We start from the raw sequence: 24,196 nt of genomic DNA, 5'->3' as shown, positions 1-24,196 counted from the left end.
TTTTACTATTGTAAACCAGTGATGGAACTAAGTTACCTTTATTTTGCCTTAGGACAGGTGAGTACATTATGTGGTTGGTGTCTACATGAGGGATCATGTATCTTAATTAAAAACTACCTAGGATTTGGTTACATTTTGATGAAGTATTATCATAGTGGCATAGGATCTATAGCTAGTGTGTAATAGCTCCAGACTGGAGGAAGGGTGTCTTTGTTTTAGGTGTCCTTGATCATGAGGCTTGAATGGCAAAAATCTGGTAAGAAAGTCCAGGGCAGACTCCCTGACTGCTCTCAGATCTCTGTGCGAAAGGTTAGGGTGCTTCCTGCCATCTTCTTCTGGTAGTCTTTATCAAATTCTTCATTTTGGGCCACAGTAAAATAGTTCTTCCAGTCTCCAGGCATCCCTGAAACAAGGCAAAATCTCACTGATTGCTGCAGGAGTACAGGGAGAGGTGAGCATGCACTCTTAGGACCCCACAAAGAATGGGGAGAAACAGGCAGCTTGCCTCTCAAAAGATGTACAGTGGTGCTGCTGGAAATAATATATAATGGAGCATGAAACATTACTGGAAAATCTAACCAGATCATGGGGACCACAAAGTTCCATTTGACACCTTAGACTACAAAGCTTATCTACCTTTCCTCATAAAAGGGGAGATGGAGTGGTCCATGAGGCTGGTGGGCAAAGTGGTATAGTTGGCCATTGGGTTTTGCTTCATTACATCAAAGGAGGTGTGATAGATGATTTTATTCAGAACTTCCTCTGATACGTCTTTCTCCAGGAACTTCAGTATCTTCTCAATTTCCCGCTTTGGGTCCTGTATGGGGAACAGTCACACCAAACAAATCATGTTGGGTCTTCCCTTGGGGATGATGTTCCATTTGGACAGTATTTTGAAAGAAATGAGTTAAAGGATCAATTCAAACATATTCCAAAAATATTTCACAAGTGACTCCTAGCGCAAGGCACTGTACTGTCTCAGATGCTGCAGCAACACAAAGGCGAGGGCTGTCCCTGCCCTCAGGAGGCTTCCCTTGCAGGAAGGGAATTAAACATAAACACAAACAACCACACTGCTGGTTGAAAAAGTACATATTGCCTGCAGAGTAGTACAGGGTGCCAGAAGATTTGGTGGGAAGGAGCAATGATATCTCCTGGGAGAGATCAGGGATAGTTGTGTGAAGGAAGAACAATGTTGGTGGTGAAGCATAGTATGACTAACTCTAGTATTTAGACTACAACAGATGGCAAAAAGAACCTATGAACTTACCAGAAGGTCACTAAGAGGAGGAATAAAAGGAATCTCTAGTTGACCTAGAAATATAAATCCTTATTTTTTGGATCCTTTTCATCAAAGAGATACAGAAAGAGAGAAAGCTATAGCTTTTGATTACATTTCCAAGGACATCTTAGATGCTACTTTTTAAATTCTAGGATGCTGATGTACTGGGTCATGAGAGTGAGTTTGTGCAGCCACTCATACACCATGGTTTGAAATTCATAAATCAGTCCACTGTCCCAATATATGGGATGAATCCTACCAGTGTTTTTGTGGAGTAAACTTTGCTTTATGATATGGGGTTGAGGTGTGCAAGAGGGAGAAGGAAGCTAAATTTCTTGAACACAACTATGTACACTTTACAAATGTGATAGTGTAAATCTTTAAAAAGATCTCATGAGATAGACATGATATCACTCTGTAGATAAAGGTATCTGGCTCGTAAGTATCAGGATCCAACAGATTGATTCAACTATAAAGCATGTGCTATTTCCTGTGGAAGAAGAATCTTTTGAAAACTGTATTAAAGCAAAGAAAATTTATAATACCAAAACAGTAGTTAGACCTTTGAGGATAAAACTGAGTTGCAAAGAGTGTTATGGACTTGCACTGAAGGCTCTTCTGTAGGAAAGCCCATGCGCTAGGGTTCTAAATGGGGATTGGTGTATCCTAGGATGTGGGAGGATTTGATGGAGATGGCACTGCCCTCACCTCCTTCATGTCCTCGTAGAAGAGGTAGAGAATGCGGTGCTGGTCTTTTGCATCCCACCATCCCTTTACGTGGTCATACCAGGAACCCCACAGCACTGAGGGGAAGGAAAGAGATAAGATGTCAATGCCACGATGAAGCTTGTAAAACAAACCTGAATGTTTCAAATAAAAGGGAACATTTAGTAAATACAACCAGAAGACCAAAGACCCTGGGGAGAATTCTCATTTGCAGAAGACAGGGATTTTTTTTTTTTAATTAGGATGACGATAAAAAGTATTCTGGATCCCTTGGTTTATATTTCCACCCTTGAACTTACTACTCCATGAAAGATTGTCTTGTGGCCAAGGATTCAACACCTTTATTTTCCTTGCATCATCACATAGTGCATTGGTCAATATTATACAATAAATATTGTTTCGGAACAGGCTGATTTTAAAAAGAAGACTTTTATTATGAAAAATTTATAAATACTGGGATATTTAGGCACCTTCACTCTCTTTGGTGGTAAATAGAAAAAAGAGAGGCTCGCTGGGTATTTTCTGTTGTCTCTGCCAACTCCACTCTCCATCCTCTTCCTCTCTGCTTGGTGCCCTGCATAGTGTCCTGCATCGACTGTGTCGATGGGCTCCTTTGCCCTCAGGATTGCAGCTGGACTGTGTCAGTAAGAGGCAGAGGAAGGCATTTAGAGGCAGAAGGAGAGGAGGACATTGTGTTTATTTCCCTGATGCCTTTCCTGTTGGCTCACTGTGGTTCACTACTTCCCCCACCAAAGGCCTTAGCTCCTGTCAAGGGGTCCTCTTTTGTCTTAGAGAGATCTGGCTCCCTGCTGGTACTCTCCCCAGAATACTGTACTAGCCCTTGCCAGTTTCCTCAAACTCTGCTCATAGCCTTGTAAATAGTCTTGTTGTTAGAGTCTTCCCAGATGACCTTGTTTGAGTGTGCCATCTACTTCCTCACAAGACCATGATGGATACAGCCATTCACTGAAAATTATCTTCCTTTCTGCTGTCAGCAGGTGAATGAATAAGGACATATGAATTCTTCCACTCACCTTTTCCAGCTTTGAATGTCTCAACATAGTCCTCCCATGTACCAGGGTCAGGCAACATTTTATTCATTCTTGAGAAATGGTAGTAGGAGACCAAACAGTCCTTGGCATTTCTAGCCATATAGATAATCTGGAATCGGCCAGCAAGAGGAATGAGAAGCAGAGAGAAAGCAAGACAGCAAAGTATCATCCAGTACAGAGGACCATAATCTTAGAAAGCCTCTTTGTAGAATCTTGGACTATCCTATTTGAATAATTGAATGTTTATGCATTTTCTATGATCAAAGGTGACTATCCCTTTCAGTTTGTCTAGGCACAGTTCCAATTTATAGCTGTGGTCTTAGCATGATCATTAAGAGCACCCCTTTTCTATGACAGAAGTGTCCTAGTTTGCATACTACACGGTGCATACTACATTTACCCTAACTGTGATATTTCTGGAAGTTAGGAGGATACCCATGTTGTTTTCATCCATCCAGGATTCTATAAAAAAAAACCACAGGCTGAGTGGCTCATAAGCAACAAAATCTTATTTCTCACAGTTCTACAGGCTAGAGAGTCCAAGATAAAAGTGCTGGCAGATTTGGTATGTGGTGACAATCTGCTGTCTTGAGACAGTTGTGCTTTATAAGACATGAATCCTATTCATGAGGGTTTCCCACCCATGGCCTAATCTCCTCTCAAAGGTCCTACCTCCTAATATTATCACTGTTGGGACTAAGATTTCACATATGAATTTTGACGGGACAAATGCAGATGATAGCATGTGGTATATTTTTCAGTGTGTGAAGGTTCCCATTGGCTTTCACTAAGCAAGGAATCTTAACTAGGTTCTAGGCTGGGAGGAGCTAAAGCAGCTAGCCATTTGGTTTAATTTCCATGATATGAATCCCAGCCTTAGTGATAAATTATCACTTCTACATCCATTTGCTGATGAGGTTCAAGGACCCTTGAGGACAGTGCTAAGTCCATCCTTGGAGCTGTGTGTGATGGTCTTCTCATAGGATAGGCAGTGCGTGGTCTGGTGAGAAGGAGCTGACCTCTTGGCTTCTTGTCCTGCTGACCCCTTTCTCCCCTCATTACTCTGGCTTCCATCCCATCTTACACTGCTGTATGATTCTCCGCAGGGCTGGAGAGGAACCATTCTCAGTGGTTTTTCAAGAATTTTTGTGCTGTGTCTTACTATGGAACTTCTGTATCCAACACAACCAATCATCCAGCCCTATTTTACTCTTAGTGAATTGCCCTAGGTTCTTGCTTTCCATCTTTGCTCACTCAGATGAACACAGTCACACAGTCCTGTTATGACTCTGTTTCTCTGCCTTGTTTCTTGCTACTGGATTTCTATCCAGCATTTATGAAAGCATTTATGGTATCAAAATAATAAATGATACAAGTGTAAAGTCTTATTATTATGTACATATATTTTGTGTAATATTCCTTAATGCTTATGTTGGTTATTGCCTTCTAGGCCTAAATGGAAATGGGAAGTCCTAGGCTAAACAGGGAACATATTCAAATGTACATTAGGTGTGGGGTCCAATGTCAAATACAATTTCTGAGAATCTTTTGATTCATCTGTATTAATTTTCAATTGCCGCTTTAATAAATTGCCACAAATAGCTTAAAACAATGTAGATTTGTTCTCTCGCTGTCCTGAAGGCCAGATTTCACTGGGTTAAAGTCAAGGTGTCAGCAAGGCTGGTTCCTTTAACAGATCTGGGGAGAATTCATTTTCTTGTTTTTAGTATCTAGAGGCCACCTGTACTCCTTGGCTCTTGACCCCTTCCTTGAATCACTCCAGATTCTTGCTTCAGTTGTCACAGCTCCTATTTCCTCCCTTGGTATGCTTGTTTCCATCTTTTAAATACCCTTGTGCTGATATTTAAGACCAAGACAATCCAAGATAATCTACCCATCTCAAGATCCTTAACTTAGTCACATCTGTGTAGCCCATTTTGCAGTATGTGGTAATATCTTCAGGTGCTGGTGATTAGTAGATGTAGCTATCTTGGAGTGACCATTTTTCAGGCCACCATACCATCATAAAATGAAAAACTTGGAATAAGCTCCCTACAGTCATTTCCTACTCAAATAATTCACACCAAGTCTAAATGGATAAATGGAAGTCCTACCACTGAGATGTTTACATTATTTAGAAGACCTGATTTTACAAAAAGAAGATGTTAGTCTGATGACTAACCAAGTGTTAGTGTGTCTTTTGACAACGAGTCTATAAGATTTGGAGAAAATATTGGTTCTTGAGGAATAAAATGAACATACAATTAATGAAGATATTTATCTGTGGAATAAACCAACAAGTTTTCGCACATCCAGGTGACCTGGGCATGATCTTAGGGAAGCAAATCAGCAAATCAGGGAAGCAAAGCAAGCAGATAATTGAAAAACTATTCAATTGTATTGTACCTTATTTGGAGATAGGAGATGGACAAAATAAAGAGCTGGTGAGTCATGAAAGCTCAGAAGAAAGAGGATGTCAAAAGCAATTACTCACATCATGTATCTGAGCACTGCACCAAAGAGAGAGTATTTGGTTAGATTTGACCGTTATGATTTTCTTGGTAAGTTCAGTCTAGAAGATTGTTAAGACTCTGCAGTTGTCTTAGCTGAAAAACACTTTTTAATATCAGCTGACTCTCTCAGCAATCTTCAGATAACTGCGTTTACAAAGCAGGTTGCTTAGAAAGAGATGATGTGCTGGTCTAGCTGATACAAGCATTTGGTTCTGCTGAATGGCTATACTTTTTATTACGAATGTATAAGTCAATATTTTGTTTATATTACACATTTCATTAATTTAAGACTAACTTATAAAGCAGAAATCAAAAGGAAACACTGGTACATTCAATGTACACTGCATTTATAGGATCTGAATTAGGAAGTGTCAAAATAAAAATATATATTTTTTGAAAGTGGAGGAAATAAAGGTGTAACAGTACCTAGGAGCTTGCTTCATGAGATATGCTTTCTGAGAGTCTGTTGATCTCTCAGCTGTCTATTAAGGTGTGTGTGAGGGGGGACAAACTAAAATAAGACAGACTCATACTTCTCATCCTGAAAGGAAGAGGAGCAGATTTTGGATACCAAGGTGTACATTATCTCATCAGGGCAGCCATATGGTGGCTATGAACATGAGCTGTTCAGATCTCTGGATGTGGAAAGTGTAAGTGATGGATAACCTCAAATGCTGTACTCTGAATCCACTATCATGTTCTTTACAAGAACACATTTCCAAATGGCTGCTCTTGGCTAATGAGTAAACACAGGAGGCATGCCTAGGCAGGTCCAGTCTATGAGATATGGGACTCTCTGATGGCTGACTTTGGCTGGAGGACTCCCCATCAGCTTGGATGAACCTTGCTCATGGCTGCACTATAGTCTGAGTCTTCAACTTTCCTTCCTTGCCTCTCCTTCATAGGGGTCAGACTTGCATCATGATCTTATTGCTCTCCATATTTACTTGACTTACTCCGCTTTTCACAGGTTTTCCTCCAAACAGTTTTCTTTCAGGTCTGACTCTGCTGGTTCCTTACAGGACAATCCAAGAGATCAGTCTTCCTCAGGAAATACCTGCTTGTTTCATTGATCACCTTCCTTGAATGTGGCTTAGATGGCAGACATTCAAAATAATTTTGTCTGAAAATTTCCCAATATGTACCCCAAAATAATATTTTGAAGGAAGATGAATCCAGAATGGAGTACGTGGAAATGTGGGGTAATGCCACCATCTGCGCTATTGATCCACTGGCTTTCTTTTAGTGTCTTTTATTGTTTCTACTTGGAGACATTATTAGGCCATGCTGATAAAATTGGGTTTGAAGAGTTGGCTCTTCTTACCTTTGAATTTTCTTTCCAGAAGGAAGGTGGTAGCATCTGAACAGGCAGATGAGTCTTCAGAGTTCTAGGAGAAGGCATTTTGTTAGCCAGATCCAGACCTGGGAAACAAGGCCACACCATTCAGCCAAACATTTCTCATCAGTGCATAGATTCGATATTACTGCTGTGCCAATCATTTGAAATCTGATTGAACCAATAGTCAGCTCTCTGTCTAAACTAATAATTTTTATGCCTATGTTTCCTTTCTGATGACAGCTTTATTGCTCATTCTGGTAGAGGAAAGCACTGATGAAATATTGAAAACTATGGAAGCATATTACTTCCCGTACTTGTAGGACATCAGTGTGTGCTTTTGTGGTCAGATAAATACGGTTGATGAGAACAGCTCTATAGCCCAGTAGCTCTGTCTAAAGAATGCAAAATTTTCTTTCAACTTTTACTTTCAAGGCCAAAAACTACAATAACCATAAGGCACGTACAAGCATTGTGCTGGGAAATATTTTCAGCTGAAAAACTGCCTTATAGTTATCAAGTTATTTTTCCAAGTCAGTAAATGTGAAAGCCAGGATTAGAAATCAGTCAGTCTGTGAGTGTGGAGAGCCAAGGAGGAGAAGCTTTGTAAAAAACAGTAGAGAGACAAGAAAGACTTAAATAAAGCACAGACAAAGTCATTCCTGGAAATAGAAAGTCCAATGCTGACTGCTAAAATGCTGAATATAAAAGGCTGGATGCTAAAATGCTAAAAGGCTGGATGTAGTCATATGCAGCACCAACCTCAGGGAAGGGGCTTGCAAATAAAGCTTAAATGTCAGCTATGGAGAAGATAGCTTCTGATGGAGAATGAGATATGTAAGGAAAGGGAGGTTCTCCTTGGAGGTACAGCAGTAAAGGGATAGAAGGAAGCAAGAGAGAGAAAATTAAAAATTCTGCATAAAAGAGAGAAAGTAAAAGGATGCCAATTTCTTCTCCTCCCAACTAACCTGTACTAAGTAATTGTAAACAAAACTGCACAGAAGAAGGCAGAACTGATGGAAGAGGACATTTTCAAACTAGAAACTATGTTCATGAAGTAAGTAAAAAAAAAAAAAAAGATTTCACTCACACAAAACTATTATAAAGATCAAAGAGTCAAATAAAAAAATCAAAGCAAATCCCCACAAAATCAACTACAAAGCTTAAAATGAAAATGCAACATTTTAAAATAAATTAAATATCTTGAAACAAACATTTGGGAATATGAAAATAAAATCTGAAATCAGAAGTACAAAAAGTACAAACAGATATGGACAGAAAAAGAAAGTGTAAAAGATTCAGTTGAACTCAAAGAAGTAGAAGAAAAAGGTAAGTTAGCATTAAAAATGAAATTATAAAAATGATAATGGGAAATAGAATAAAATGAAAATATAAACGCTATTGAAGAATAGCATTAAACCAATTAAGACAACGACGCAAGGAAAAGAAAGAAGTAAAAAGGTTCAGAGAGCAAGTGGCTGACACTGAAGACAGGTAAAGAAAGTCTAACATTAGTAGCAGCTGGAGTTCCTGAGAAGAAAATGAAAACAGTGGAATAAAACTAGTATTTAAACTTGTAATCTAAAACAGTTTTCTGGAGAAAAAGACTGGAATTTATATGTTAACGATGGGGCATCAGGGAAAGTTGATTCATAATGATCAATTTTGAAACATATGGTAAAATTATTATATTTTATGATTTAAAAAAATTCATGCTTCATGCAAAATATGAAATAATCCTTAAGGTCAGTGGAACCAAACTGGCATCAAACTCTTGAAAACATCATAAAAAGCAAGGAATCTGTTGATCAGCATTTTAAAGAAATTAAAGACAGAAAATGTAAACAAAAGATGTTATCTCCAGGCAGGCTGTGCTTCAAGTATCAAGGATAGACCAAAAAAAAAGGTTTAAATGTGCAAGGACTAGGGAATATAGTCCAGATGTAGCTTTCCTGATCAATTAGCTAGAATGAGTTCCATTCAATCAAGAAATGACTTGGAAATCTTTGCAAAAAGGATTGATGGTGAATATTTCACATTATATAATATTACAATTAAATTAATGAGGGTAGATCATGAGTAAAAGAATAATGTGTAAACTGTATAGGTTCCCATAAAGTAGTAATACAACTTAATATTTGGAATATGATTATTTGCTGTTGTATAATCAGTAGGAGGAGTCACAGATCCTTTGAAACCAGCAGACCAGATAGTAAAATATTAAGTAAGAGAAAAGAGGAATCAAGGTTTTGTAAACGGTAATAATACACAAGTAACCACTAGGAAAAAAAAATACAAACTTTCCTAAATACCAAGCACACCACCAAAACAAACGACCTCCTGCTTTTTTTATAACAAAAAGGAAAATGAAAAGGATACACTAAATAGGGAAAGAAACACAGTAAATATTACTTATTACCACAGTAATTTGAACAAATGATGATATGACATAATTGTGACCAAACATATCAGTCATATCAATAAATGTGCGTGGCTTAAATAACCTATTAATATTTTTCAAATTGGCTCATAAAAGAGAAGCCAACTATATGCATTGTTCAAGAGAATTCCCTAAAACATAATAATTAATATAAGGTAAAAATAAAAGAATGGATAAACATATAACACACAATGAAAACTATAAGAAAGCAAAGATTGTGAAGAGCAAGATGATGAATAGAAGGCTCCACTGATCATGCCACCCCTTTGCCCCCACGGCATCCAATGACTATCAACTTAACAACTATCTACACAAAAGAAGCACCTTCATAAGAACCAAAAATCAGATGAGCAGTCATAGTACTTGGTTTTAACTTTGTATCCCTGAAAGAGGCATTGAAGAGGTTAAATAAAATGACTCGAATTGCCAACAACAGCCCCCGTTTCGCCCCCATGAAGTGGCGGTGTGGTGCTGAGAGCATTTCTGTGCACTGGGGTAGGGAGCGCACAGCAATTGTGAGGCGTTGAACTCAGTGCTGTCTTCTTATAGCAGAAAGCAAAACCAGACAGAACTCAGCCGGTACCTACCCACGGAGGGAGCATTTAAACCAGCCCTAACCAGGGGGGAAATCACTGATTACCGTGGTCAGAATTTGAGTTCCTGCAAGCCTTGCCACAGAGGACTAAAGTGCTTTGGAGCTGTAAATAAACTCAAAAGGCAGTCTAGGCCACAAGGACTGCCACTATTAGGAGAGTCCTAGTCTGAACTGAACCCAGAGACAATGGACTGGTGGGGGCACATAATCTATTGAGATACCAGCCGGTGTGGCTAAGGAGTGCTGGCATCATTCCTCCTCTATTTCCAGACTGCACAGCTCACAGGCCCAAAGGGATCTGTTATTTCCACTTGAGGAGAGAAGAGGGAAGAGTGGGGTGGAGTCTTGCATCTTGAATACCAGCTTAGTCACAGCAGAATAGGGCACAGGTCAGAGTTTTAAGGCTTCCCTTCCAGGACCTAGTTCCCAGACATTTCTAGACACACTTTGGGCCAGAAGGGAGTCTGCTACCTTAAAGGGAAGGACCTTTAAGAATGAGTACCGGCAGCATTCATTTCCTGCTAACTGAAAAGTCCCTGGGCCCCAAATAACCTGCAGCAATTTTCAGGTACTATGTTGAGGGCCTTGAATGAGACCTTGAGGCATGCTGGCTTCAGGTACCAGCTCGGCCACGGTGGGGTACAGCACCAAGTAGGCTGTTGGAGACTCTGATTCCAGAACTTGGCTCTTGGATGACATTTCTGGACCTTCTCTGGGGCAGAGGGGAGCCCACTTCCCTGAAGGGTGTATCCCAGGCCAGGCAACATCCACCATAAGCTGACTGAAGAGCCCTTGGGCCTTAAGGAAACATCAGTGATAGTCTGGCAGTATTCCCTATGGGCCTGTGGTGGCGGTGGCCATGGGATGAGGCTCTTCTGCCTTTGGGAAGGGGAAGGAAGAGAGGGAAGGACTACATCTTGTGGTTTCAGTGCCAGCTTAGGCACAGCACAATAGAATATCAGGCAGATTTTCTAAGGTTTTTAACCAGATGGCACCTCTGGAGCATGTGGGAACTAATGATAAAAACCCTAGCTGGGCATAGAAGAAACATACCTCAACATAATAAAAGCCATATATGACAGACCCACAGCTAGTATCACACTGAGTGGGGAAAAACTGAAAGCCTTTGCTCTAAAATTTGGAATATGACAAGGATGCCTACTGTCACCACAGTTATTCGATACAGTATTGGAAGTCTTAGCTAAAGCAATCAGAGAAGTGAAGGAGATAAAGGGCAACCAAATTGGAAAGGAAGACATTAACTTATCCTTGTTTGCAGATGATATAATCTTATATTTGGAAAAACCTCAAGACTCCACAGAAAAACTATTAGAGCTGATAAAAATATTTGGTAACACAGCAGGATACAAAACCAAACATACAGAAATAAGTAGCATTTCTATATAACAACTGAATGATCTGAAAAAGAAAATTTAAAAGTACTCCTGATTATAATAATTACAAATAAAATTAAATACCTAGGAATTATCAAAGAACTGAAAGATATTTATAATCAAAACTATAAAACACTGGTGAAAGAAATTGAAGAAGACACCAAAAAAATGGAAAGATATTCCATGTCCATGGATTAGAAGAATCAATATTGTTAAAGTGATCATACTACCCAAAGCAATCTATATATTCAATGTAATCTCTTAACAAAATACTGATGACCTTTTTTCATAGAAATAGAATAAACAATCCTAAAATTTACATGGAACCACAAAAGACCCAGAATAGACAAGGTTATCCTAACCAAAATGACCAAAACTGGAGGAATCACATTACCTGACTTCAAATTATACTACAGAGCTACAATAACCAAAGCACCATGATACTGGCATAAAAACAGACACATAGACCAATGGAATGGTATAGAGAACCCATAAACAAATCCACACACTTACAATGAACCATTTTTGACAAAGGTGCCAAGAACGTACACTGGGGAAAAGAGAGTCTCTTCAAAAAATGGTGCTTGAGAAAACTGGATATCAGTAGGCAGAAAAATGAAACTAGACCTCTGTCTCTCACCATATACAAAAATCAAATCAGAATGAATTAAAAACTTAAACATAAGACCTCAACTATGAAACTACTACAAGAAAATATTAGGACAATCTTCAGGACATTTGTCTGGGCAAAAATATCTTGAATAATACCCCACAAGCACAGGCAACAAAAGCAGAAATGGATGAATAGGATCACATCAAGTTAAAAAGCTCCTGCACGGCAAAGGATACAGTCAACAAAGTGAAGAGACAATCCACAGAATGGGAGAAAGTCTTTGCAAGCTACCCATTTGACAAGGGATTAATAACCAGAATATATAAAGAGCTTAAACAACTGTGTGGGAAAAAGTCCAATAATCCAATAAAAAATGGGTAAAAGGATTTGAATAGACATTTCTGAAAAGAAGACATACAAATGGCAAACAGGCATATGAAGAGGTGTGGAACATCACTGATCATCAGAGAAATGCAAATCAAAACTATAATGAGATATCATCTCATCCTAGTAAAAATGGCTTTATCTAAAAGACAGGCAATGACCAATGCTGGTGGGGATGCAGAGAAAAGGGAACCTTTGTACATTGTTGTTGGCAGTGTAAATTAGTACAACTACTATAAAGAACATTTTGGAGATTCCTCAAAAAGCTAAATATAGAGCTGCCATAGGATCCATCAATCCCATTGCTGGGTATATACCCAAAAGAAAGGAAATCAGCATATTAAAGAGATATTTGCAATCTCATGTTTGTTGTAGCACTGTTCACAATAGCCAAGATTTAGAAGCAACCTAAGTGTCTGTCAACAGATGAATGGATAGACACACTTTGGCCAGAAGGGAATCTGCTGTCTTAAAGGGAGTAAGACAGCATAAAAAAAATAAGATCCTGTCATTTGCAACAACATGGATGGAACTGGAGATCATTATGTGAAGCGAAATAAGCCAGGCACAAAAAGACAAACATTGCATGTTCTCGCTTATTTGTGGAATCTAAAAATCAAAACAATTGAACTCATGGAGTTAGAGAATACAGGGATGGTTACCAGAGGCTGGGAATGGTAGTGTGGGTGTGTGTGGGGGATGTGGGGATGGTTAATGGGTACAAAAATTAGTTAGAATTAATAAGACCTACTATTTGTTAGCAGCACACAGTAACTGTAGTCAATGATAATTTAATTGTAAATCTAAAAATAACTAAAAGAGTATAGCTGGATTGTTTATTACCACAAAGGATAAATGCTTGAGGGGATGGATACCCCATTCTCCATAATGTGATTATTATGCATTGTATCCTGTATTATGACATCTCGTGTACCTCATAAATATATACACTTACAATGAACCCACAAATGTTAAAAATTAAAAAAGAAAGCAAGGATTGTGATGCTATAAGATAAATTAGTATTCAACCCCAAATATATATGACACAAAGAAGAAACTTTATAATGTGAAAGATTCCATTATATTAATAAAATATAGTAATCATGGATATCTGTGTACCACATAATCCAGTAACCACTTATATAAAATGGAAACCACAGTAGATGCAAACAGAACATGTTAATCATAGGATGTTTTAACTTTCAGTGCAAAATAAGTCAACTGGAAAAAAGAGAAGATACAAAGTATTTAAACAACATAATATATTAGATATTTTGGGTAATAGAGAATATGTTTTCTTCTCAAGCAAACATAGAAAATTCACAAAATAATGATATATTAAGGCACAAATAAAACATCAGTAGATTTCATAGTGTTGACATTTTACAAACAAATCTCTTATCACAATGCAATAAAACTAGAAATCAAACACAAAGCAAAAATCAAAGAAGCACTTTCATCTGGAAATTAAAAACTTCTACTAAACATTTCTGGCATAAAGTTTCAAAAATTCTGAAAAATGTAGAAATTAGATGTAACAAAAACACTACATATTAAAAATAAATACATTTAACATGATGATGAGATAAAAATTGATAGCCCTAAACAAAGAATGAATTAAAATAAATGAATTCCCAAGTCAAAAAACATTTGACTAAATCTAACAGTGGTTTATTATTAAAAACTCTGAGAAAACAAGGAATAAAAATAAACTTCTTAGTCTGATAAATGCCACGTAAAAAAATTTGCATCTAGCATTATGCTTAACGGTGAAAGAATGAATGCTTTTCCACTGAGATCAGGGACAAGGCAAGAATGTTTGGTCTTATTATTTCTATTCAATACTACACTGGAGGCTCCAGATGATAGTGAAATAAGGCAAGAAAAAGAAATAATAGAAATCAAGCCTAGAAAGCAGAAGTAAAATTGTCTTCCTTCAAAGAAGACATGATTGTCTGTGTAGAAAATCCAATATCCAATAGAAAAGTACAAAAAATCTAAAACTAATAAGCCAAGTTGCAAGATACAAGGGCAAAGAAAAATCAATACATATCTGCAACATATAAATAAACATTAAAATACAGCAATATCAAAATAGAGTATTTTAATAAAATAAAACAATACTTATGATTAAATTTGACTAAAGATGTGACAGACATAATGAAAGCTATAAATCATTACTGAATAAAATTTAAAATGTTCAAAATAATTGGAGACTAGATTTAATGCAATCCCAACCAAAATATGAGGAGACTTTTGTTTCTTCGTTTGCTTGTTTGTTTTGATAGGAACTGACAACTTGATTACAGTATTTATATGAAAATGCAAAGATCCTAGAATAGCTAAAGCAAAAAAAATAAAAAAAAATGAGAGAGAAATTGGGAGGACTTATTTCTACTTAATTTCAAAACTTATTACCAAACTATAGGAATTATTATAAGACTGTGTAATATTGGCATAAAGATTGATGCATCAATGACAGAAGTAGAATAGAAAATCCAGAAATATACCCACATATAAACAGTTAATTAATTTTGGCAAAAGTTTCAAGACAATTCAATGGGAGGAAAGATTAAAAAATATTTTTCAATAAATGTTGCTGACTTAATTGGCCCAATCAACAATAGGTTTCAATAAATATTAGGTATTATTATTTTACAAATGAAGAAAAATTAGGCTTTGCGATACTTAATGACTTGCTCAAGGTACCCAGATAAAAAATCCACATCAGCATTTGAAACTGGACTGTGTGATTTTAACGTCAATGCCTTCTCACCAAAGGGTTGTCTCCTACTGTGAAAACTACTGTTTTTTACTATTGGCTTTATAAAAACATGTCCTTTATTTCCAACACGATTACCAAATCTTCAAGGGTGCAGTCTGTGTCTTGTATTTCTTAGTGTATTTGGTGTAAAGTCTAATCATTTACGGCAGTACTTTTCTCCCCAGGTGTTTTGACCTGAACCTCCTTCAGACTCCTTCCCGGTTCCTTATGGACATAGTTTCTAAAGGGCTAACTGCAGAAATGATTTTCCTCTCAGGTGAAAACTGACCCAGTATAGTGGTTTCAACCCCGCAGACCTCACTCGGGCAATCTTACCTGAGTTGAGAGGTGGGGGCAGTGTCCACTCAATGAAAGGATGGCGATCAAAGGTGTTGGCCCTCTGGCACTTCTGCACATCCCCATCATTTTGGATCATGTCCACAATCTCCTGTGTCCAGGTTGTGCCTAGAAAGATTAGTTATTCTCATCTTCACCCACTTGTGGTACAATTTAATTCTATTTTCATGCTTACTCGTGTATTTATAGTTAATCTCCCAATTGCTGAGTGTTGAGCAGGATCAGCTCACCTGCCCTGTCTTCTGCATGATCCTCAAGGTGAGCTGGGCTTCTGCATGCCATCTAGAGTGGGTGAGGCCTCTCCTCAGAGCACCAGCCCCCATCTGTGCTCATTGATTATCATGGTCTGCTTACTTATTGGCTTCCTTGCCACACTAAGTGCTCTTTGGAGGTAGGGACTCATTCTTTTTTTTCCCTTTGTTCCTAGTACATACCATAGGGCTTGGTACCTAATGAAGGTAGCTGCATGGATGAATATTGAAGCAAATAAAAGTAGGGAGATATAAAGATGAATTAGCCATTGTATCTGCTCTAACAAGCTTATAATCTTACAATATTTTGGGGGGAGATAAGATGTGACAGAGATTGCTTCTTGCCATAGCTATTATGCATTCATCCCTTCTCTTTTCAAATTAATAGATTCTAAATTTTTAGCTTGGGATATAGCTATTTGGCTCAAAGGTTATATTTTCTACTATTTTCTTGCAGATAAATGTGGCCATGCCAGTAAATTCTGGTACCTGTCATGAAAGGAAAGAACATGACCTTATTCCTTCCTTCCTATCTCCTTTCTAGTATTTGGAATGTGCCTGTGGTGATTGGAGGCCCAGCAGTCATACTGGACCATAAAATCACAAGCTAGACCTGAGGATGGTGGAGCAGAAAGCAAGAACCAGGTGGCTGATGACCAAGGCAGCCACTGTTTCAGCTCCAGGATACCAGCCTCCTGACTGCTTTTCCTTTTATGTTATTTTGGGTTTTCTAACACTTGTAGTCAAATAGAATCTTAACTGATACAGAAGAGGACCGTGAATAGACATGTGTGTAGGCAAAAAGGTGGACTGCAGCACAGAGAGCTAATTGTCCACTAAATATCCATTTTGTTCTTACTACGTTTGATGTCTCTGTGGCTTGCAGCCAAACCTGACACTCACTGAAACATGAGACATATGCAGATAACTGAAAGAGAAACTTCCGTGAAGGGCTGTAAAGGTATGTAAAGTGCTCTAGGAGTTCAGAGGAGGGTGGACTCACTGCAGAAGGCATCAGTAGAGCTCAGTGAAGGAGGGGGACGGTAGCTCTGAAATGAAGGGCTGAAGTGGGAATAAAATGTCAATCTTCACTAAGGAGGCATGGCATCCTAGGCGGGGAGCCTCAGGAGCAAAGACAAAGGCATGCATATTCCACACTGGGAAGGAAGGAGGGCTCCCAGGAAGCTGAGAGGTGCTGGGAGACATGGGGAAGTAAGACTGGGGAAGCACTGAGGCCTTGAGATGGAGGGCCTTGGGGTCATCTGCATAATTTCCCATGTAAGCCGACACAAAATTTCTGCCCTGAGGTAATACAGGTTTACCTTCACATCTGGGCAGGAGGAGGTGTCCAATGCAAATCAAACAGAAAGGAGATTCTAGAGAAACTGATACCTACTAATAGCAAGCCCCTATGTAAGTTTATTAAGAAAGCCCTGGCCAGCCAATGCTGAGTTAGTAAGAAGGGAGTGAGGCTAAGGAGGGGAATTTGGAGCCAAAGAGAGGACAGGAACACATTTCCAAGAACTGTGGTGAAGGGGCCCTTTCCTGAAATCTTTCTGGTTATGGATATCTGGTGTTCTTCCTGTTGAGTCAAGTGGCCACTGAGAGACTTTCCCAAACTGATTAAAGTTCTTTACTTTACTTGGTCACACTATCTGAAATTATATATTCAGATAACATGGGGATTATTAGTCATCATCACAGTCTTGCTGGTGGTGATGTTCCCTATTCCTCCACCCTACACAAGCCTAGAACACTTTGCTATTTCTGACTCTTGCTTTTTCCACAAACTCCTCTTCCTTTCATAAGAGTCTGGTAAATGCCACCTTCCCTTTCTCACATCCTTCCCATCATACTCACATAGATCTTGGCCCAACTCTATCAGTACTTTTATAGTGGGGTGAAAGCATTCAGTTCCCCATCTGTCTCCTCCACTGGAAGGAACTTCTTAGGGGCAAGGACTGTGGTTAATTCCAGGAGGGCTTAGCAGATGGGAGCAAGGACTGGCTGGTTGGCAAGTTTACTGTAAGAACTTCTGTGCTCTTCATAATTCCTTCAGTCCTTTGGGGATTTGGGATTCTGGCTATCTCTTTTACAGGGACCAAATAGGAAGATCTTGAGTCATAGGGGATTAAAGATCATAAGCAAGTCTGGTTTTCATTTTTTTCCAGGGCCAGCACTGGTGAAAACCTGCATTTTTAAAGTGGGAGACCCACTCCAGGTGCCAGTGCTCTTCCTAAATCTGGCTTTCCTGCCATTTTCTCATACTCACCTGCTTTTGCATAGGTTGCAATGAGGAGATCATCAGGTTTTGCTTGGAAATTCCAGATTTTGTCCCAATTATCACTAATCATTTCGGCCATGAGGATTCCATTCACTTCTTTAGTTTCTGGGTGTGGATAATTTTCCTCCAGATGAAGCTCTTTCATCTTCTCCAAGGACATCTTACGGGAGGACTGTACAGCTGCTTAAAACAAGAGTGTGCTGTGTCATTTCTAATACTTAGAACAGTCGATCCTTTTTTAAAAAAAGATTATTATCTGAGAGAATCAGAGGAGACATATAGTGGGAATTTATTACTGCATTTTAATTTAAGTGAGAGAAGTAAAAACCGTGGGAGCCTGAACATTGCAAATACCTTTGTTTCAGGGTAAGGAAAGATGGTAAAGAAATAAGTGCACCTCTGGTGGGGATGGACGTCAGGTAGGACTACAAACCTGGGAGACTTTTTTAGCCAAGAGCTGCTTTGAGTTGGCTCATCAGAGATGCCTGAGGCCTGAGCCACAGCAAAGGCCTTGGTGTGGAGCTCAGGGACAGAGAGGCCACTGAGTTCACAGACTTTTGTCAAGTTTGAGCAAGGAATAAGTTCCTTGGAATAATTTTGAGATATTAAAGAGATGGCATGATTTTTCCAGTGTGCAGAAATGCGATCTATGAACTATTCCAAAGAAAGCCTCAAGGAAGAGAGAGTGTGGTCCTTGATGGGCATCCCTTTTCATCTCCCATCACTCCCTTGCCCCCCCATGACCTGTGTTTTCTCATCATTGGACTTACTTCAATCTCCTGAACAACCTTAGCCCTTTTGTGACCCTGTATTGTGTCCTTACACCCACGCTCTTGGGTGATCAGTCTTCAACTTGTTCTTTAAAACACTCTAAAATGTAACTTCACTAAGCTTTGATCATGTCTTTTCATGCATGGTTAACATTCAGAAAAAACTCTATTTCTACTTTAGACACTATGTTCTTGAAGAGAAAGATTAAGTCATTTATTTATCTCAAAAAAAAAAAAAAAGTCAAATAGACGTGCTCTGTTCCAGGGAGGTAGCACAGAATGTATAAAGAGTTTATCCTCTAAATTGGAAAGTGTACCCCTGTTACTTGTTCATAACTTTTGTACCAAACCATATTTCTTTGTGATATTTTATGAATGGAAGTAGGCAGAACCCCTGTGACCAGAAATATGACCTCTAGCACCCCTTACTCAGCAGACTCCTTCAGCCTGAGCATTGCAAATGCCTTTGTTTCAGGGTAAAGAAAGATGGTAAAGAAATAAGTGCACCTCTGATGGGTATGGACATCAGGGGGGACCACAAACTTGGGAGATTTAGCCATCAGTGTTATGTTGAGGGAATGTAGAGCTGAAGTTGAATCCTGTCACTGGGGACTATCATGACCTCCATGTATGTGTTCAGAGGGACACACTTTACCTTGGCCTCTGAACAGGAAGCAGCACTTTCACTAAATTTCTCTGCAATCACACAACACTGGGAAGAATGATGCAATAGGCATGATAATGTCTCCCGAAAGTGTCTATGTCCCGATGCCTGGAAACTGTGAATGTCACCTTTCATGGCAAAAGGCACTTTGCACATGTGATTGAGTGAAAAAATCTTGAGATGGGGAAATTATCCTGAATTATCTGGGTGATCCCAATGTAATCAGAAGGGTTCTTACAAGAGTAAGGCAGGAGATCATGTAATAGTGAAATAGCAAAAGAATTAATATAACTATTTTTGTATAAGGGGCCTTTAACCTATTTTATATGTAGGCTAAGGTAATTTTGGAGTACTAAGATAATATATAAAAATAACAATCCTCTAGTTATAAAAAACTAACTCTGGGATAAAAAACAACAACTTATGTTAACAACTATGTTTTGTGAAAAATTTATAAAAACACGGTGATCTGATCAAAGACCAAAAAGTTCTAACCTCCTCAGACCCTTGCTGGCACTCAGATTGTGGTAATCAGTCATCTCTTTATTGCACCCTCTCTTCTTCCCACTTGCCCTTAACATAAAAAGAGCCTAAAGTTTGTACTGACTTGAGATGATACTTTAGGACGCTAGTCTGCCATCTTCTTGGTTTGCTGGCTCTCTTAAAAAATCTGCTTTTCCTTTCACCAACTCTTATGTCTCACGTTTGTGTTTTGAGTGGCGAGCAGCTGAACCTGGGTTTGGTTAAAACTATGGAGTCCAACATGAGGCTGTGTGCCTCAGGTGGTCTATCCTGCCTGATATCCAACGGATGGGGCAATTGTCTGTAGCAGCACAGCAGGGCTGCTACCTGGCAGAGTTACACTACCAGGCAGAGCAACAACCACTCATGAGTGCCATCTGCTGGTGGTTAGCTGATATCGTGGCCAGGATTCCAGGGTTATCCCAGCAACTGTTGAGAACACTTTTGTCTTGGGGATCCTCCATTCTCTCCCCTTTGAGGCATCAGCTACCTACAATGCTTCACTGGTGCAAGGAGAAGCAGTGTCTGGGAGAGTCAGTGGACTGCAGGACTGGGTAAGTTGCTCCAGTTTGTACAACCAGGAACTCTCTTCCCCTCCATTTGGGCTTTTCCTCTGAATAAGCCGCTTTGTGTTTATATTTGATTAGCATACCCTGTTGGATAAGGGAGTAGTTGGTGCACTTTTACTCAATTTGAGAACTTCTTTATTTGCATGTGTTTGTCAGTTATCTTTAAGCACCCTTGCTTACATGTTTAAAAACACGAGAAAGTTCAAAGGCAAGCCAGGCTGTCTAAGACAGCAGCTAATTACAGATTAGGGCCCATTTCTATACACATATTGAACTGATGGATAAATTACAGCAAGAAAACTTCAGAGCTCAAATGGTTTACCTACAACTATAGAATTAAACAGTCTTCTAAAACTCTTTCTTTCTTTATTTTTTTTCCTGCCTGCTTTGAATCTACTGCTATTAAACTCCTGGTATTGCGATAAAACTCACTCTTTATAGTACCACCAATTCAAGGTTATTTAGAGATTTTGTTTTTCTTATACAGTTCAGCCAGTTCTGCAGAAAATAAACACTCATTTAAAACAAAATGTAGACAATAAACACTCATTTAAAACAAAAATAGAAGGATAAAAAAAATTTTTTTTAATCAAACTGCTATAAAAACCACCTTAGCCAAAATTTTTGTCCACGGTCTTTACTGAATTGCCTATTGACAGGTCCCAATTTTACCAAAAATAATTTGGATCTAGCTATCTTTTATAGGTCTGTGATTTCTGTGATGCTGTCTCATGGCAAGAGTTCCAGGGTAAAAGCTATTAAATCTTTGTTTATGTATATGTGTTTCAACATCAGCTCCTCCTCCTGTAATTTTCCCCTCTAGTTCTAACTTGTGGTCTGAAGCTAAAATGTTTTATCTGAAAGGTCTAAAAAAAACCAATATTTTCCTCCAGTATAACTTGATTCTATACTTCTGGCTTTTCTTAATATGTCTAAATTTTTCTAAATAATCAAGTAACTTCTCACACAATTTCTAAGAGTGATGTATAAGACCCATCAGTGTACTCTATTCAGGAGACCCATCTCACATGCAAAAACTCACATAGACTCAAAATAAAGGGATGGAAGAAGATTTACCAAGCAAATAGAGAGCAAAAAAATGCAGGGGTAGCAATCCTAGTCTCGGATAAAATGGACATTAAACCAACAAAGATCAGAAGAGACAAAGAAGGGCATTACATATGGTAAAAGGATCAATGCAACAAGAAGAGCTAACTATCCTAAATATATATGCACCCAATACAGGAGCACCCAGATACATAAGACAAGTTCTTAATGACTTACAAAGAGACTTAGACTCCTACACAATAATAGTGGGAGATTTTTAACATTCCACTGACAATATTGGACAGATCAAAGAGACAGAAAGTCAACAAAGATATCCAGGACTTGAATGCATATTTGGACCAAGCGGACCTAATAGACATTTACAGGACACTCCACCACAAATCCACAGAATACACATTCTTCTCAGCACTACATTGCACTTACTCCAAAATTGACCACATAGTTGGAAGTAAATCACTCTTCAGCAAGTGCAAAAGAATGGAAATCATAACAAACAGTCTCTCAGATCACAGCACAATCAAATTAGAACTCAGGATTAAGAAAAGCACTTGAAACTGCACAATCACATGGAAACTGAACAACTTGCTCCTTAATGATGAATAAACAATGAAATGAAGGCAGAAATAAAAATGTTCTTTGAAACCAAGAAGAACGAAGAGACAACATACCAGATCCTATGGGACACATTTAAAGCAGTGTCTAGACGGAAATTTACAGCAATAAATGCCCACATGAGAAAGAAGGAAAGATTTAAAATCAACACCTTATCATCAAAATTGAAAGAGCTAGAGGAGCAAGATAAAAAAACTCAAAAGCAAGCAGAAGACAAGAAATAACTAAGATCAGAGCAGAAGTGAAGGAGTCAGAGACTAAAAAAAAAAAACCCTTCAAAAAATCAATGAATCAAACAGCTGTTTTTTTGAAAAGATCAACAAAATAGACTGCTAGCTAGACTAATAAAAAAGAAAAGAGACAAGAATCAAATAGATGCAATAAAAAATAATAAAGGAGAGATCACCACCGATTCCTCGGAAATACAAACTACCATCAGAGATTACTACACATAAACCAGTAAATCTGGAAGAAATGGATAAATTCTTGGACACTTGCACACTCCCAAGACTAAGCCAAGAAGAAGTTCAAACCCTGAATAGACCAATAATAAGGTCTGAAGTTGAGGCAGCAATTAATAGCCTACCAACCAAAAAAAGTCCAGGTCGAGATGGGTTCACAGCTGAATTCTACCAGATATACATATTCTTTGAAACTATTCCAAAGAATACAAAAAGAGGGAATCCTCCCTAACTCTTTCTATGACACCAACATCATCCTGATACCAAAATCCAGCAGAGACACAACTAAAAAAGAAAACTGCAGGCCAATATCCATAATGAACATTGATGCAAAAATCATCAATAAAATACTGGCAAACAGAATCCAACAGACACCAAAAAGCTTATCCACCATGATCAAGTAGGCTTCATCCTGGGGATGCAAGGCTGGTTCAACATATGCAAATCTATAAACATAATTCACCATATAAACAGAACCAAAAGCAAAAACAACATGATTATCTCAATAGATACAGAGAAGGCCTTTCACAAAATTCAACAGCGCTTTATGCTAAAAACTCTCAATAAACTAGGTATCGATGGAACATATCACAACACAATAAAAGTTATTTACAAGAAACTCACAGCCAATATCATACTGAATGGGCAAAAATTAGAAGCATTCCCTTTAAAAACTGGCACTAGACAAGGATGCCCTCTCTCACCACTCCTATTCAATATAATATTGGAAGTTCTAGCCAGAGAAATTAGGCAAGAAAAAGAAATAAAGGGCATTCAATTAGGAAAAGAAGAAGTCAAATTGTCCCTATTTGCAGATGACATGATTATACATTTAGAAGACTCCATCGTCTCAGCCCAAAACCTCCTTAAGCTGATAAGCAACTTCAACAAAGTCTCAGGACACAAAATCAATGTGCAGAAATCACAAGCATTCCTATACACCAATAACAGACAAACAGAGAGTCAAATCATGAGCGAACCCCCATTTAAAGTTGCTACAAGAGAATAAAATACCTAGGAATACAACTAACAAAGGAGGTAAAAGATATCTTCAAGGGGAACTACAAACCACTGATCAAGGAAATAAGAGAAGACACAAACAGGTGGAAAAACATTCCATGCTCATGGTTAGGAAGAATCAATATTGTGAAAATGGCCATACTGCCCAAAGTAATTTATAGATTCAATGTTATCCCCATCAAGCTACAACTGATCTTCACAGAACTGGAAAAAACCAGTTTAAACTTCATATGGAACCAAAAGAGAGCCCACAAAGCCAAGACAATCCTAAGCAAAAAGAACAAAGCTGGAGGCATCATGTTACCTGACTTCAAACTATACTGCAAGTCTACAGTAATCAAAACAGCACAGTACTGGTACCAAAACCGGTACTGTGATATAGAGATATAGAGATATAGAGATATAGAGATACAGACCAATGGAACAGAACAGAGGCCTCGGAAACAAAGTCACACATCTACGACCATCTGATTTTTGAAAAACCTGACGACAATAAGCAATGCAGAAAGGATTCCCTGT

General features: G+C 38.4%; 1 protein-coding gene across 1 annotated transcript in view; it reads right to left on the bottom strand.

Moving 5' to 3' along the window:
• Window positions 1-290: 290 nt before the first annotated feature.
• The window catches only part of SULT1C3 (sulfotransferase family 1C member 3), a 99,904-nt gene continuing 75,998 nt past the window's right edge, over window positions 291-24,196 (bottom strand). The window contains exons 7-8 of the mRNA XM_012474286.3: window positions 637-817; window positions 291-403 (exon numbers count right to left, since the gene is read on the bottom strand). Coding sequence (XP_012329709.2) covers window positions 291-403; window positions 637-817 — 294 coding nt within the window. The remainder of the gene's footprint in view (window positions 404-636; window positions 818-24,196) is intronic.

This window comes from Aotus nancymaae, unplaced genomic scaffold, assembly GCF_030222135.1.
Source record: "Aotus nancymaae isolate 86718 unplaced genomic scaffold, 86718_ANA_hifiasm-v0.15.2.pri h1tg000155l, whole genome shotgun sequence".
Lineage (NCBI taxonomy): Eukaryota > Metazoa > Chordata > Mammalia > Primates > Aotidae > Aotus > Aotus nancymaae.
The sequence above is the reverse complement of the archived record's forward strand: the minus strand, read 5'-3'. Positions and strand labels throughout refer to the sequence as shown.